The sequence below is a fragment of the Rissa tridactyla genome, chromosome 5, assembly GCF_028500815.1.
Source record: "Rissa tridactyla isolate bRisTri1 chromosome 5, bRisTri1.patW.cur.20221130, whole genome shotgun sequence".
In the NCBI taxonomy this organism is placed as follows: Eukaryota; Metazoa; Chordata; class Aves; order Charadriiformes; family Laridae; genus Rissa; species Rissa tridactyla.
This window is the reverse complement of record NC_071470.1, coordinates 30,977,154-30,992,954: the sequence shown is the minus strand read 5'-3', so window position 1 is coordinate 30,992,954 and position 15,801 is coordinate 30,977,154. Positions and strand designations below refer to the sequence as shown.

Here is a 15,801-nt window from a genome sequence, read left to right as displayed (position 1 = left end):
TGGGTGTGAGGGTTATGGTTGTGAAATGCAGAAGCAGCATAGAGTATCTTTAAAGGAAAGCTGTGAGTGCAGTAGGAATAGAACCTATTGGATGATGATATGTGCAGCCATCGAGTAAAGATGGGAGTGGGAGAGAATGTGTGTGGAGGTGAAGAAATAAAGAAGTAAGAAAAGAAGTATAATTGGTTGAACTGGCAATAATTTGTAGAACACTAATTGCAAAACAGCTTAGGGGAAGAAGGATAGACCAGAGCATAGAATTTTTTTCCAGCATTTTATCTTTCAGTGCAGGTTCAGTTAGGAGAAAGAAGTCAAATTAAAGTGAATCTAGTTTGAGTAGACATAAATAGAAAAGAGTGAAAACTTAGATGAAGAGACGATGGCGACTGGTGTTTTTTCTTAAAGTGTAGCAAGGGTGCCTTTGTGTTCCTTGGAAGTAAGGTGGCTGGATGATAAAAATAGACTATGGACAGATGACATCAGAGTCTGGGAAGCAAAATAAAAAAAAAAAAAAAAGAGTTGATGCTGTTCTTGAATGAGGACCACAGAACAGAGGTATTTGCACTGGAGTTCTCAGTGTTTTCTCTCCATTTTAAGCAGGTGAGGTGGATGTGATTCCTGGTATAAAAGAATCAGGATTATAGAAAACAGTGGAATTAAGTGAGATGGGGTATAGGTCAGGTGTAAGAAGAGTTCTTGAGCCCACACCTCATTCTGAGGGAGTTGGCATACTGCAGATCAGTGAATAGCTGTGAAGAGAAAAAGGTTAAAGGAAAGGAGGAATTAAATAGCACCTTTTGTTCATGGGTATGTTCAGCTCTGCATATTATTAATTTTTGTTTTTCAGAGTAGGAGAAGTAGATGGCTGGGGAGAATTTTGAAAAAAATATCCAACTTATCAAGAAAGCAGCACATGGCAAAAACTTCATGTTCAGATCTGTTTTTTTTTTTTTCCTCTGTTTTGGCATTGTTCAGATTTGGATATGCTGTTTTTTTTAACAGTGGTTTAGAATCTGGGCTGCAGTTCTTTGTTTTCAGCAGCTGTTGTAACTTGCAACTGTGTGAAGAGCGTGCTTTTAATGAGGCAGAAAGAACCCTGATGCTTCTGCCAGCAAAGTACTGGGCAGAGTTAACTGGGGAGAGGGGTCCAAATGATTTTAAAGATTCCTTACTGAATGTTATTAATCAAGACAGTTTTTGGTACATTTTTCATGGTTTATGTTTAAGTAGGTTGTGTAATAACTGCATGCCCAAAAGGGGACATGGTGTGACTATTGATTTGCTCCCCAGCAGTACTACTGGCAAAGCTGTAAGTAGAGCTGTGATTAGAGCTATCTCTGTCTCCTTGCACATTTCACTCGAATGACTTTGTGGCTAATTCTGCTGGAGCCTTAGGGAACTTACCAAGTGCACGTCATAGATGAGGAGTTGACTTACAGCTAAGATGGTAACTAAGAACACAGCAAGTATTTAGACGAGAAGCAAGACTCAAACCTACCTGAAATTTATGATGCTTGAAGAAACATAGGCAATAAAGAGGGAAGAGTGGTTGTAAGAAGTGAGACTACCTGGAAGTTACTCTGTAGATTTCATAGGCTGGTAGCTGTTTGTACGATCTTTGATGGATAAGCAAAAGCTGAATCTATGTGCGTCTTGATAAATGCTACACCAAAAACCGCTGACTGGAAATTTAAGAGTTCTGATGCTTCTCTGTGCCAAGACAGATATATATGTGTGTTTATATATATATACACACATATACATATACATATGTATATGTGTGTGTATATATATTTATTTTCTTCTGGCTAATCACAAGAGGAAAGAAACTCGAGGAGTAGTGGAGGTCAAAACAGTTGTTTGAGAATTAGGGGCTTGCTCACTTAAATTGCTGCCTTTGAAACACTGTGCGATTTGAGCCCTTGAAGTGCTCCCAATAGCTTATTATTCAGAATGCAACAGCTCTGGAGGAGAAGATGGGAGACCAGCCTAGAACAGCTGCTACTTTAGGTAAGGACCCTTGCAACATAGCGGGTACCAGAGTTGGGATTTGGACTTGGATTTTGTAAACTTGAATGAGACAGGTGTCTGGTTTTTTTTTTTCCCCCCACTCTTTTGAAGTTCAGGCTGTGAAATATGAAGAATTAACTGACATCCAAGAGTGTTTATTACCTATGAATCACTTAATTTCCTAGTCATTTCAAATATCTGGACACTTACCATCGCCAGCTCCCAAAAGATTCACCAAGGTTGGAAAATGTAATTTCCCCCATTTTACTGCTAGGGAAGGAGTGAAGCAGCTTATTAAAGGTTGCAAATGAATCAGTGATAGAGCTCTAGTCAGAACTTGCCTACTTCTTTGACCCTTGGCTTTTGGGCTCCTCGGGCACTGTGGGGTGTGTGTGTGTGTAGGAAAGGAGAGGCACAGGCTGTTTAGAGGAGGAAACAGAAAGAAATCCATGTAGTGATGCCAGGATGGAAGAGGTAACTGAACTGTGGGCTGGATAACTGACTAATTTGAGATAGGGAGCAGCCTGCAAGACTTAGGATAAATTAATGTAGCGTTACAATTTAATTGTTTGTAGTGTTAAGCCGAGATAGGATTTTTTTCCCAATCTTAAACTGGCATAATAGAGAGCAATGATCTCATAGCTACTCACACAGTGCTGACTGGACTCTACTTAGAACCTTTGTGGTAGAACCTTGTGGTGTGGGCAGGGGGACAGTCCACATACAGCTGAACAGAATGACTGAAGTTATGTAAGCCATGGTACCTTACTTCTATTTTCCATAGTAATTTTTTTTTCTTCCTTATCTGATAGTTCATAGATTTCAAGTTTTTGTAGCACCTGGCACTAAACTAGAGAGTGGGCCTGCTACCCTGCATTTCTGCAATGACATTCTCGTCCTTGTAAAAGACCTTCCTCCTAGTGTCATGGGGCAATGGAAGCTCTCAGATCTGCGTCGATATGGAGCTGTCCCAAATGGATTCATCTTTGAAGGGGGTACCAGGTGCGGCTTCTGTAAGTACAAATGGAACCTGTCTTCTAAAAGTCGTTTGAAACCTTTTGTAGAGATGTAAATGTGAGTCTCATTCAAAGTGGCGTTTGCAGAACCAGCTCTGCTGCTTTGTCATACAGGCAGCCTCATATCAGAGGCTCTGTTCTGCTCAGTAGATTTCTGCAGGCTTCAACCCCAGTGTTCAGTAAAAGTGTGACTGTGTGGAGTCCTGACTGAATGTTGCCTTGTGGCTCTCCAGAAGATGTTTAGCCAACTGTTGCTATTGGGCACAAAGCAAAAATAAGGTAATGAAATTTTATGGCTTGTGTCATGCAAAAGATAAGACAAAATGGTTTAATGGTCAGATTATTAAATTATGATTAATTGTTTTGTTGTTTGCAAAAGGAAAATGATATGGAGTTTGGAGATTACAGGTGGCACCAAGACTCTCATTGTGTAAATGTTAATGTCTAGATCCTGTAGAGGAGTTCTAGCTCCTAAAAGTTAGGAACTTCTGTCTGTTCCCTTCCCTGTTAGTAGCGTTGTCACTTCATGGGACTATGAGATTCGTGGGGTCAAAATGAAAGCAAGCAAGCAAGCTGAAGCTAGTTTCTGTAGCCTAGTAGCTAAGATACCCCTTTAGATGGGGAGAAATCTCTTGTTCCAATGTCCAGTTTAGGAATTCTCACATTCTCACTTCAGATAGAATGGAAAGCTCCTCCTACACAAGAGCTGAAAAGGAAAGATAATTAATGCACTGGCATAATGTCATATACATCATTAGAAAACGTAAGTTTTTAACTTCAAAAGCTGAGTTTGAAGCCATGCTGAATTGACAATCTGTGAGTGCAAGTGGATATGCAGCTTGACTTGCTTACTGAAATGTGAAATTGATGGATTTCTTCAGTTACCAAACTGAAAAAATAGAAAGTTTCAGTGTTGATCCAAATCCAAAATTAGTCTGTGTTGGGACTTTGGCAAAACTTGGGGAGGAAGGGAAATTATTTTGACTCTCTTACTCTAGTGAGGGTTTTTCAGTTTGTCTATTGAAAAGTAGAGAGCTGAGTTACAAAGATGGTAAGTATGGACTCACATGTTATATCCTGATTCCTGACACTTGTTTTTATTGTGGAAGATTCTGGTTCAAATCTTTCCCTGCCTAATTCAGAGGCTGGGGTTATAAAAGCGTTTCCAGCATCTGAAGGAATGGGTTATAGGTATAGCCCGTGAGGAAATAAATCTGTTTTCTTTTAAGGTTATTCTGTTTCAGTTAAAAACTGGTGTGGGACTGCAACACAAGTGTTGTGTTTCCTAGTAGTGTGGTTTACACTGTGAGGTAAGTGGTTATGGAGTACACGTGGGAGTCAGTACACTCATCTTTTTCCCCCTCTCTTGTAGATAGTGTAGTTGACCCAGGCTAAACTTGAATCTGCAGCTTAGTGTAGGTCTGCCGACACCTGCAGTTTTGGTTTGAACAGGTTTTTTTTTTCCGTGCAGAATAAAGCAATCGTTCATTCCTGTTTCTGTATGCAAGTACAACTTTAAATACAAGCTAGACTTCTAATAAATGTGTGCACTGCTATGCTGACATAATTTGGGTCCACTTTTTGAATTATTAACTGAAAACAGAAAACTTAATTTTGAACTAAACACCCCAGAATGCTCACAGGAAGAAAATTTCCCAAAGTGGAACCACAGTGTGTTTTTTCTCTGTTAAAAAGCTGCTGCTTTTTCTGGAAAGCTTGTGTAGAGTACTAGTTTTTGAACTGATGAAATCTGAAAAAAATTAACTATGGAAAACTTATATTTAAAAAAAATAGGGAGATGAAGTAGAAATGCTAAGCAATCTTTAGGTAAGATTAGCAGTGATTAGGTAGATAGATTACATAGATTATATAAATTATCAATGTAATTCCTCAAATAAGATTTAACTATTTGAGTAATTGGTAGCCCCAAGGCTCTCTAGGGAAGCAGGGCCTCTAATTTTTATTGAGTAAAAGGTGCAGCAACACTGTCATATGTTGGGTTTGGTTTTTCCTTTGAACCTTAATGCAGGTGTCTCAAAGGAAGAAGACAGTAATTTCTTACTAATAAGGGCTTCAAATAATTTTTGGGGTATACAGTTGATTGCAAATGGAGTACCCATGAATTCCAAGCATGTGTTTTTGTCATGGAACAGTTTTATGCAGACTTTCATTAGAATATGGAAGGAGACAAAATAATATTCTGAGGGCTATCCAAAAGTGGAAATGACTAGCAGAAAATAATGATGGATGTCAGGACTTATGTTCCCTTTTTAAAATAATAATAATAAAAAACAAAACAAAAAACCCCAAACCAACCAAAAAACCCCCAGAAAACCCAGTTGTTTTTTTTTTTTTTTTTTCTTTCATGCTTTTTCCAGAAGGACTGTTCAGCACTGACTGACAAAGCATTTGCGACACACGTTGTTTGAAGAGTCTATTTCTTAGATGTTCTGCAGTTTTGAGAGAAACGTTATAATAGGTTATGAGGAACAGATACATAGGACTCATAAGTATTTGTGATTTTTATTTTTTTTTAATGATGATGTTGATGAATGGATATGACTTCAGTTCTGATTTTCATTCTTGAAAGCATAAAAGTAAGGGGTATTTTCAGATCAAGATGAAGTGTTCTGACTTCCTTTTCACCCATTCTGTGTGGAAGGATATTTCTTTAGTGGCTACCTGAACCAAAGAATTTGGGAAAATGCCTGGGTTGCTACCAGAACGGAGTACTTTACCTGCTTATTTGTGCTGGTTATCTTCATAGAATCATAGAATTGTTTAGGTTGGAAAAGATTTTTAAGGTCATAGAGTCCAACTGCTAACCTAACACTGCCAAGTCCACCACTAAACCATGTCCCTACGTGCCATATCTACACGTCTTTTAAATACCTCCAGGGGTGGTGACTCAACTGTTTCCCAGGGCAGCCTGTTCCAGTGCTTGACAACCCTTTTTGTGAAGAGATTTTTCCCAATATCCAATCTAAACCTCCCCTGGAACAACTTTAGGCTGTTTCCTCTTGACCTATCACTTCTTACTAGGGAAAAGTGACTGACACCCACCTCCTTACAAACTCCTTTCAGGTAGTTGTAGGCAACTTGCAACTAGCCAGTAAATTTCTGCTGTGGTGGTTACTGTTATAGTCAAATTGCAAGGAGGTGCACACGATGAGGCTGGATTTCTGAACACAGTGCTGTTAGGAATGATAGATGAATAAAGTAGTTTATCTAGTGTTTATTACAAGACCTTGTTCCCTGGAAAGATTTCCCAAGGATGTGGGGACCACTGATATTACTTTAGTAATCTGTGTGGCCTTATGAGCTCTGCAGATGTGCAAAAAAGATGGTCTGAAGGAGGTAAGTAGCCAGAAATTTGATAGCTGAGCCAGTCTCCTTCCTGCTGGATTCTTGTCTCCTTGTAGGCATCTTCACCACAGCTTCCTAGAAGGCCCTATAGACCCTTGCTTTGAGGCATGCGATATATGCTCCTCAGTTGTATGGCTTGTCTAAAATCTTGTGTTCATCCATTTAATATTTGCTGTTAGAGGATTGCCTGTGTCAAGAAATATGAATATAGCATCCCTACAGGCACTCTTTTGAGGTCGCCTAACTTCCAAGCATTCAGCAACAAAGCACTTAAGATATAAATGTAAAGAATGAAGATATGTTTCAGTAGGATATAGCTAACACACTCAGTCCTAAATTATTGTGTTTAATAAAACCTATCTGTTCTCTTCATTGGGTTTTGTAATGAAATGGATCTATATTATTGACTACATACTGTTATGATCTGTCTTTGGTTGGAATGGAGTATATTAGATTACTAGCGTATCACCCTACAGTTCTATGTGGTGCTCATGCTTTGTATTGCCCATAGCATTATGTTGTTAAATATGTATATTTTCCCAAATAAAATCAGACCAGTAAGTAATACAAACTGGTTTTATGTGATATAAAAAAAATGTTCAGTAGCCTATATGGTGAATACAGACCACCTCAGTTTGTGCATTTCACTTTCATTGCAGTGTTTAGGGAATAACAGTTTTGGTCTTTTTATTCTTGAGTTTTGTCGTCAATGCTAACATGTTATAACATTACTAATACACTAGTAACTTTCATTTACTGTTAATTGATTTAAAAGCAATTTATATGCTTTAATGCCTAGAATATCACCAGTTCACGCTATTGCTTAAATTTTGAAAGCTAGCAAGTAAATGAACAAAAATTTTAATCTGAAATAACTTTCTGTCAATTTTTGCTTAGTTGACTGGTAATACAAATGAATGCTGTAATTTATTTTGGAAGATTAGTGGAGCTTTAGTACAGAGAATTTGCCATAGCAGTTATGTTACTAAAGTGTTGATGAGACACTGCTCATCTGGTTATGCAGTGGTGTTATAGAATGCTAATTATTAAGTTTCTACGATATAACAAGAAGCTAATTTTCTTAGAATGATATCAGAAAGAAACTTACAGTTTGGATGTCACAAATGCCTAGATATCCTGGAATGCTTGAGGGTGGGAGGGACTTGTGGAGGTTTCCTTGTTCAAATCCTCTGCTCAAAGCAGGGTCTGCTATAGCAATTTTCCCAGGACCTTATCCAGTCAGGTTTTGCATATGTCCAAGGATGGACACTCCACGACTTCTGTGAGAAACTTCTTTCCATATTCTGGTGTATCAACTGCTCATCCCAATTTTGTATCTTCTGCAAACTCGCTGAGGGGGCACTCTGTCCCATCATCCAGGTCATTAATGAAGATGTTAAACAGCATTAGGCCCAACATTGACCCCTTGCATACACCAGTAGTGATTAGCCTCCAGCTGGACTCTGTGCTGCTGATCATAACACTTTCAGCCTGGCGGTTCAGAGCCAGTTTTCAGTCCACCTCACTGTTCGCTTATCTAGTCTGTACTTGATCTGTTTGTCAATGAATGTATTATAGGAGATGGTGCTGAAATCCTTGCTAAAATCAAAGCAAATGGGTATCTACTGCTTCATCCAGCTAAGCTAGACACTTTATCAAAGACTGAGATTGGTTAGGCATCATTTCCCTTCCGTAAATCCATACTGACTACTCCCAATCAGCATTTTGGAAATGACTTTTAGGATTATTTGCACTATCACCTTCCCTCGTCTGTGGTTCCCTGAATCCTCCTTCTTGAAGATAGAACTCATGTCTGCTTCCCCCTCACCCACCCCCAGCCCTCAGGCACACCATTCCACCCTCAGTCTCCATGAGATCTAAACACTGTCCTTGTAGTGATACTAACCAACTCCCTCAGCACCTGTGAATGCATCCCACAAGGTCCCATGGGCTTGAGTATGTTCAATTTGTTCAAATGTTCCTTAACCTGAACCTCTTCCACCAAGAAGAAGTTGTTTTTCTGGATTTTCCCGCAAGTCTCAAGAACATGGCATTCCTCATGGTGGAATTGAATCTTGTCAGTAAGACCAAGGTGAAGAAGAACTTGAGTACCTCAGCCTTTTTCATGTCCTTTGTCACCAGGTCCATCATCCTGTTCAGCAGTAGGCTGACGTTTTCCCTAGTTTTTCTTTGGCTGCTGATATACTTGCAGAAGTCCTTGTTGCCTTTCACATTCCTCCCCAGATTCAATTCCAGGTACAGGTAGGCTTTCCTAACCCCATCCCTGTGTCATCCTGGTCGCCCTGCTTCTACCCCATATATGCTTTCTTTTTATGTTTGAGTTTCGTGCGGAGTTCCGTGTTCATCCATACAGGCTCTCCTGCCACATTTCCTTGGCTCAAACTTGCGGGAGGTGATCTTTGAAAATCAGCCAGCTTTCCTGGATCCCACTTCTCACCAAGACTGTGTCACATGGGATTCTGCCAAGTAAATTCCTGAACAGGCCAAAGTCTGCTCCAGCAGACTGATTCTAGGAAATGGGAGTGAAGAAGTTTTGGGTCCGTAGGTAAGCAGTTAAAAAATAAAAGCTGCAGTCTTTTTTCCAAGTGTGTTGCCTAACTGGAGAGGACACTCTAAAACATCACTAGAAAAGATGAAGTTGTGGTAGGGTTGCTCTGTGTGTCTGTTCTGGTTGCCATACTTCTTCAGAGTGGGAAACCTAGGTTCCTGGCCTCCTTCAGCCTGCAGGGCTTCAAATTCTTGTTTTCCTCCTGAGGAGTTGTTGGCACCCACTGAAAGAACAGTGGCCCACTAGGAGGCCTGGAAGTTGCCTCACTGTGTAACCAGGCATGCAAATGTCACTGGGATCAGAAGAGAGAAATGGAGTATGTGTCTGTAGCCGTGAGACTGGGAGCACAACTGCAGGGACAGACCCTAGATTCTGGTCAGTGCTCCTAGATTCTGTTCACTGCTTAAATGCTTAGTTCCCAAACTTAAATCTTAGTTTTATAAGAAAGCCCAGAAATAATGGAGTATAGAAATAGCCCTTAATTTTTTTTTTTTTTTTTTTAGTTAAATTGTGGCATTTCTTCTGTAAATTGTTCTAGATTTGATGAAATTGCTGTGCTCCAAGAGTTTAAACTGATTTGGGTTTATTGAGTGCTGCTGTGTCTTATCTCCACATTGCAGAGAACCTAAATGGTTCAATCCGTAGGCCAGGGCACCAGGAAAGTGTAGTACGGAATGTCGGATGGATGATAAAAATGTGAAACTGTAGGCGATGGAGCTTGAATTACCTATGTTATACTCCCTCCCCCCTGTAATTTCTGATGCAAAATGATACAGTCGTAAAAAGGAACAAATATGATCCCTTATCTTTCAAGGGGAACTTTTCTGGTTCCAGGAAGATGGTCTACATTTCTTGATATACCACTAATTAAAATGGCCTTTAAAGTTGTAATGAGGTGTGGACAAAGAATCTGGCTTTTGAATGACTGTCAACTGTTTCTGAAGGTCCAACGCTGTTTTGAACACTGGTGTTGTCATGACTCTCTAATACTTTAAAAAGAATCAAAGCGTGAACAAGGCTTAAAATGTGGTCTTGAGTTTTGTAGATCGTTTTGTATCTATGATATTTCTTATCTTTTTAAAAATTTCCAAACTAAATTTATGTGTGCATTTATCTTAGATTGTTGTTGTACCAACATTGTCCTTTAGTGTAATGTTCTCTTTCTCTCCCTCTCTCCAGATGTTTACCTCCATAAATATTTATAGAGCATTTATTTATACTTTTTGTCACTTTTGCTAGGTTAAGCTCAGCTTTTTATCTTTCCTGTAGGATACAGGGGGTAAAACTGAGGTCTAAAAGGGTCTGAATCTGTTTTAACTTTCTGTTCCTTGCTTCCTCACATTTTTTTTTCATAAAGTACGTGATTATGTTTTTTGAATTAATTGCTCAGTACGGGTTTTGTTCAACTCTGAAGGCTTTGGTGCTCAATCCAGGAAGAGGGAAACCATCTGAGATTTCAAACGTTACATCTAGGTGCATTTTCAGGACAGGTAACACCAGTTTTTTCTTAGATAGGAAAAGGAACATTTACATTTTGAACTTCTCTTGCTCTTAACATCACAATAGTACTGCTAGAGATTAGAAAATTCTTTCTTCTGCTTCTGACAGCTGCAAATAAGTTTACCTCTGAGGCAAAATTTGGCTCCCCCTGTCCCCAGCCTCTCTGTAGTTGAAGATAAATCACACACAACATTTTCAAAAAACAAAGGCATCTGGGCCTAGGAGCCAATTGAGAGGTTTACTCAGAGGAACAGGCTTGAAAAAAGGAGCCTCTCACTTTCCTAAGTTGCTTACTCAATCGCTGTGCACTGATTAAAATAATTAGTTGCAAAGAGAATCTTGACTTGAGGGTCAGTATGAAAAAATTCAAGTGGGGTAAAAAAAGAGCATGTTAGTGCTCTGAGAATTCAGGATATCCAAAGTTCAGAATCTTCCAGGGCCTAGTTTGGAGCTGCTTGGTGTTTTCTAACAGCATCTCCTAGAAGAGAGGACCTTGTAGCACGCTTAGTGCCCTTTGAAAGAACAAATGATACTGCTGCTGCTAGTTGCAGGATAAACGAGTATTTCTGTGATCTTTTCGATGTTTGATGAAATCAGGTGCTTCTTCCTTTCTTTCTATGACTTCTGTTAAAATCATTCTAAAATAGTTGAAGTGGCTTACCGGCATATCTGGAAGGGCCAAAGGAGAAGTGGAGGAGCAAACAAAAAACATGAGAATTTATTTGAAAAGTAGAAGCAGTAGAGGCTGTTGAACTGGGGCAATATCTGGAATTTCTTGAAAGATTCTAGGTTGTGTAGATTAAAACTTCTGTTTATGTGCAGATATTGTTCTGTTGCTGTCTCCTACTTAGGCCTACTGCAGATAACAAACGTTCTTGTCTTGTTTTTGGTAGTCATGCCCATGTCTTAGTTGGCAATAATAGGAATACCCGTTGCCACATTCACCAGAGAGAAGAGCAGCCCGAGATACCTTCTAAAGGGGGTTGCTCAAGGCCAGGATTGAGACATTCTGGTTGGACAACATGATGATTGCCATGAACTGAACTGCCAGGGTTCGTACCTGTCCTGTAGCTAAAAGACTTCAGGTTCTAGCATTGTCTGGCACCTGTTAGGAGTAATAGTTCATGGGAAGGGACTGACTCTTCTGCCTTACTTTCACACACTGTACAGAGATTTAAGTAATTTTTTGTTATTGTGCATTTTCAGGATGTGTTTGCCCGTGGGTTTGCTTTTTTAATACGATGAACTAAAATCAAACATTAGCAAGATTTAATAATACTTGGAAGTTTTATGAAATCGGTAGCTTCTCTTGAATGTTTGTGAGACTGTACAATGCTTTACTGCCAGCTGCCACAGAGGAGTCTTAGTGTTTCAGCCTTGGGCAAGTGGTTGTAAGCTGCTTTTCACCAAGTCTCTTACCGCATGGAGAGAGTGGGTGAGCGAGCTCTTCAGTCTACTAAACAGCTGCATGGTATTACAGTGATGCATACCACATATTCCTCAGCTTCCACATGCTTGTGCACCAGATCTGTTCCAACACATGACTGAGATGTGTAATTCCTAGTAGTGAATTTCTCAGCTTTCTCAAGAAAGTAGAAAAGAACTGTGGCTGTTGGCTTTTTTTGTATGCTTTAAAACATAGCTTAAGTAAGCCTTACTTCTTCGTTCATCTCACTTGATGTATTTTGCAAGGATCCTCAGATTTCTTCCTTCCCTTGCAATCTAGTTCTACCTACCAAAAAAAAGAAATAAAACCTTTCCTGTGAGAGTCGATTGGCAGTTACAGTGATCATGTGAATAATAGAATCTACAAAGAAGTATTTTACACATGTGTATATTGGATTCATGTCTTACATGCACATGTGCATACACTGTTTGTACTAGTTATGTAAAGGCTGTCACATTTGTTTTGGGAATTTCCAAATGCGTGATAGTTCTTTGCAGAAATCATCCTTTGAGTTAAGCAGCCAGCTCACATGCACACATTTACTTTTTTGTTTCTATTAAAGTCAAGGCTTGTAAAGCCTTTTAGGAGTTTAAGTAAGACTCTTGACAATAGTGATAAAAGAACAAAGTGGTCCAGATGTACTCTTTGTGTACAGAAATATTTGAGGAATTGTCTTTTCCTGAACGGCAACACGGATGTGTGGGATTCTGCTGAATTATCAAGCCATGTAATCCATCACTGCTCTTGAGACATGAATGTACTCTGTTATGCTGCCTCTATATCCTGCTTGATTATTGTGCACGGGATGGGGAAGTCATGTGTTCAGAGTCTGGGAAAGTCATGTGCTGCCCTGCTCCCTCAAGAAAGGCACATCTTCTGGCATCAGCGTGGTTCGTGGGGGAAGAGTCACACCATCTCAGATTAGGCAAATTGATTTCCCTGTACTCTATCTAATCCATGGGGGGAGGAGAAGACAGCTCAAAGGAAGAGCTGAGTTTAAAGTAATTCTTGAATATGTACTTTGCACCCAGCTTTTTCTAATGCAATGTTCTCTGTCTCTTTGGCATCTCTTGAGGAGGTGAAATGTGACCAGACTGTGAGCGAGTCACCATTAGAAACTTTCATACCTGTTAGATTGCACGATAAGTGTTGTAATCGCCTAGATGGTCTTTGATACAGAAACCAGGATGTGTATATGCACTGTAAGGAAAACTTGTGATGAACTTATTTTTGAAAACAATACCATAGATGTGTGGAGTTAAGTAGGCTTTCCTCTGGTTTATGTGTCATGAGCTAGTATGTGTTCATCTTTTCAGTTGCTTAAACGCAATTTAGTATTTTGATATTTGCCTATCATGAGTCTTAAGTAATATGTTTGAGACTTTGTACTCTGGAAATGATTGGAAAGCCAGCCCTTAAGTACAAATTTAACTTCTACTAGTGAGTGAATTCTAATTCCAGTTGAATTTATAGCAGTTCAACTGTACCAGGAATGGGATTTCTTTTTCTTTGGCTGGAGAAGTTTTGATCAGTAAGATCTGAAGAGGAACAAATATGGTGGAGTGACAAAGCAAGTTACGAAGATGCTGGTAACAATGTTGTCTTGACGTGGACTAGAATATGCTTTTCCTAGAGTGGTCAGTTTCCTGCTTGTTGGCAATATCTAATTTACTAAAATAGTTAATTTTGTTTGTGGTCCACTCTTGATTATCCCCTTTGTTTGAATCCTGTAGCCCTTTGCCAAGCAGTCAAAAGTGTATCCATTGCTTAAGTGAAATGCGAGTGTCCTGTTGCATATGACGTAGCATATGTGTGGAAAGTGATGGGGATGCAGGCTTCCTGGTCAAAACCAGCTCTGCTGCTTTAAGTAAAATTGGCAAAAAATATGTATGAAACTCAGAATTGGCTAGAGACATGCAGAAGTGAAACTACTGTCCAGATTAGGGGCCCAGGTCCCTAGGAAAGTAATATGCAAAACCCTACTGCAGGTCTAAGCTTTGGTATTGTGGTTTTCTAATATGCGTGACTCTGGTGAGCTGGCAGCACTTCTTCAAGGCCTATATACTAATTTCAGTTCCTTTTGTATCTGGTTATTGTATTCTTTTTTTTTTTTTCCCCCCAAAGTCACTGGTTGCTGGAGTGGTCTTTTGCCTGGTGTGTTAAGATCATCAAAAAAGTCAACTAGATTTTTTTTTTTTTTTCTTTCTGTGGGTAATATTTGGACTGACAGTTCTCAAATAAAATGTGGAGCACTTCTGGTCTTGTGTGTTCATGTAGCCATATATCATGCAGCTCAGAACTTGTTTGTTTATTTAGTGATTCTCATTCTAATTTTGCTTGGGGCTATTCTTAATGAATGGAAAGCAAAATATCAGGACGGAGAAAAGGGTAAAGATCTGATGACAACCTGTGGAGTTGTGTTACGTTCTGTTAATAATAGACGCATAGGACTTAGTCTAGGAAAATTTAGAATATAATCCAGCAATATAACCAAATCCTGATTCACTGGTATATAAAAAGCTGCTCTTGGTTAAAATTGTGTAAAAGTAAAATTAACTTGGTACATTTCGATGAAGTCACTTTAAGTATCCCCGACACTTGCATAGCTAAGATTTGTCCTACAAAATTTTAGGGCTACTTAAGAATAAAAGACCCAGACAGTAGTTGAGCATATGGCTTGTATTTTGGCATTGCTCTAGCTGCCTGAATCTCAGAAAATTATCATAAGTTCAATAGCTACCTAATAATTTATGTGTATATTTGTGATAGTGTGTGTGTGTGTGCTGACCTGACTTTTTTCTTTTCATTTCTTTCCTCTGGAGAACATGTCTTGTTGATTTCTTTATGTGGCTTGCACTTATATTCTTTTGATTGCTATATTATAAATAGCTTCAGCTAAATATGTTTCTATTGTATCCAGGTGAAAAACACACATATATATATGTTGTTCTTTCTTGCAGGGGCTGGTGTTTTTTTCCTTTCTTGTGCTGAAGGAGAGCAGATCAGCTTTCTGTTCGACTGTATCGTCCGTGGCATCTCCCCGACGAAAGGCCCTTTTGGTTTGCGTCCAGTCCTACCAGGTTAATATAGGAAGTATAGAGTAACCGAGCAAAGTAGGAACTTGCCATGTCTAGCACTTACTGCTGTGATTGTAAGAACAGCTTGCAGACACTAAGGGTGTAGAAAGTGCAAAGTGGTTTTCATTCTTAAATGTCACAGTAAAGATTTATCAGTTGAATGTACCCAGTTTCCCCCTGCTGCTCTGGCTCATTCGTATTTCTGGTGATACTACTAACTTTAGCCTTCTCTTATTTAACAGTACTAAAATATGGTAATTTGAATTGAAAGGAACCCTAACCTTTAGTTTTAAGCTTACGCACTTCAACTCGGATCCACGTCTGCATCACTATTTTGATAGTTTAACGGAAAACTAACTTCTGGGGCATTTTGAGTTCATCCAAAACACTCAGAACTAAGTTTTGGAACCTTACAGAACTTTGTGAGGCCTCCACATCACGTTTCAGTTTTGCAGCTTGAACTTCTTTTCTGATGTGCAAGGATTAAATTCCTTCTTCTATTTCTTGGTAACTGTTGCACGCGCTGTAATGTCCAGAGTGAAAAGTAGATGGCATCATAGCAAACCCTGATGCCTTTTGACATTAGCAGATGAAGAAATACAATATTGAGGTGGAATGATGGTGTCAAACAAGGCAAGAGTATAGAAATGAGATGGCAGAAAAATATCTGTGAATTGGCAGTGGGATATAGTGGGAATAGGCTACAAGAATGGTGAAGGATGAGGTGGGGTTTGGAAATACTTAGGGTTTCTGTTTAAGTGTTAGGCAGTTAATAGATGTATGACAGGGTTTTATTGCTGATATAAGATTAAGATA

The 15,801-nt window shown here is 39.2% G+C and overlaps 1 protein-coding gene across 3 annotated transcripts in view; it reads left to right on the top strand.

Annotated features, from left to right (window-relative positions):
* Positions 1 to 15,801, top strand: part of DOK7 (docking protein 7) — a 67,171-nt gene that overhangs the window by 4,229 nt on the left and 47,141 nt on the right. For 2 of the 3 annotated variants that reach the window (XM_054202881.1, XM_054202882.1), the window contains exons 4-5: positions 2,823 to 3,023; positions 14,869 to 14,988. In XM_054202881.1, coding sequence (XP_054058856.1) covers positions 2,823 to 3,023; positions 14,869 to 14,988 — 321 coding nt within the window. The remainder of the gene's footprint in view (positions 1 to 2,822; positions 3,024 to 14,868; positions 14,989 to 15,801) is intronic. The other variant, XM_054202883.1, reaches the window with a different exon arrangement.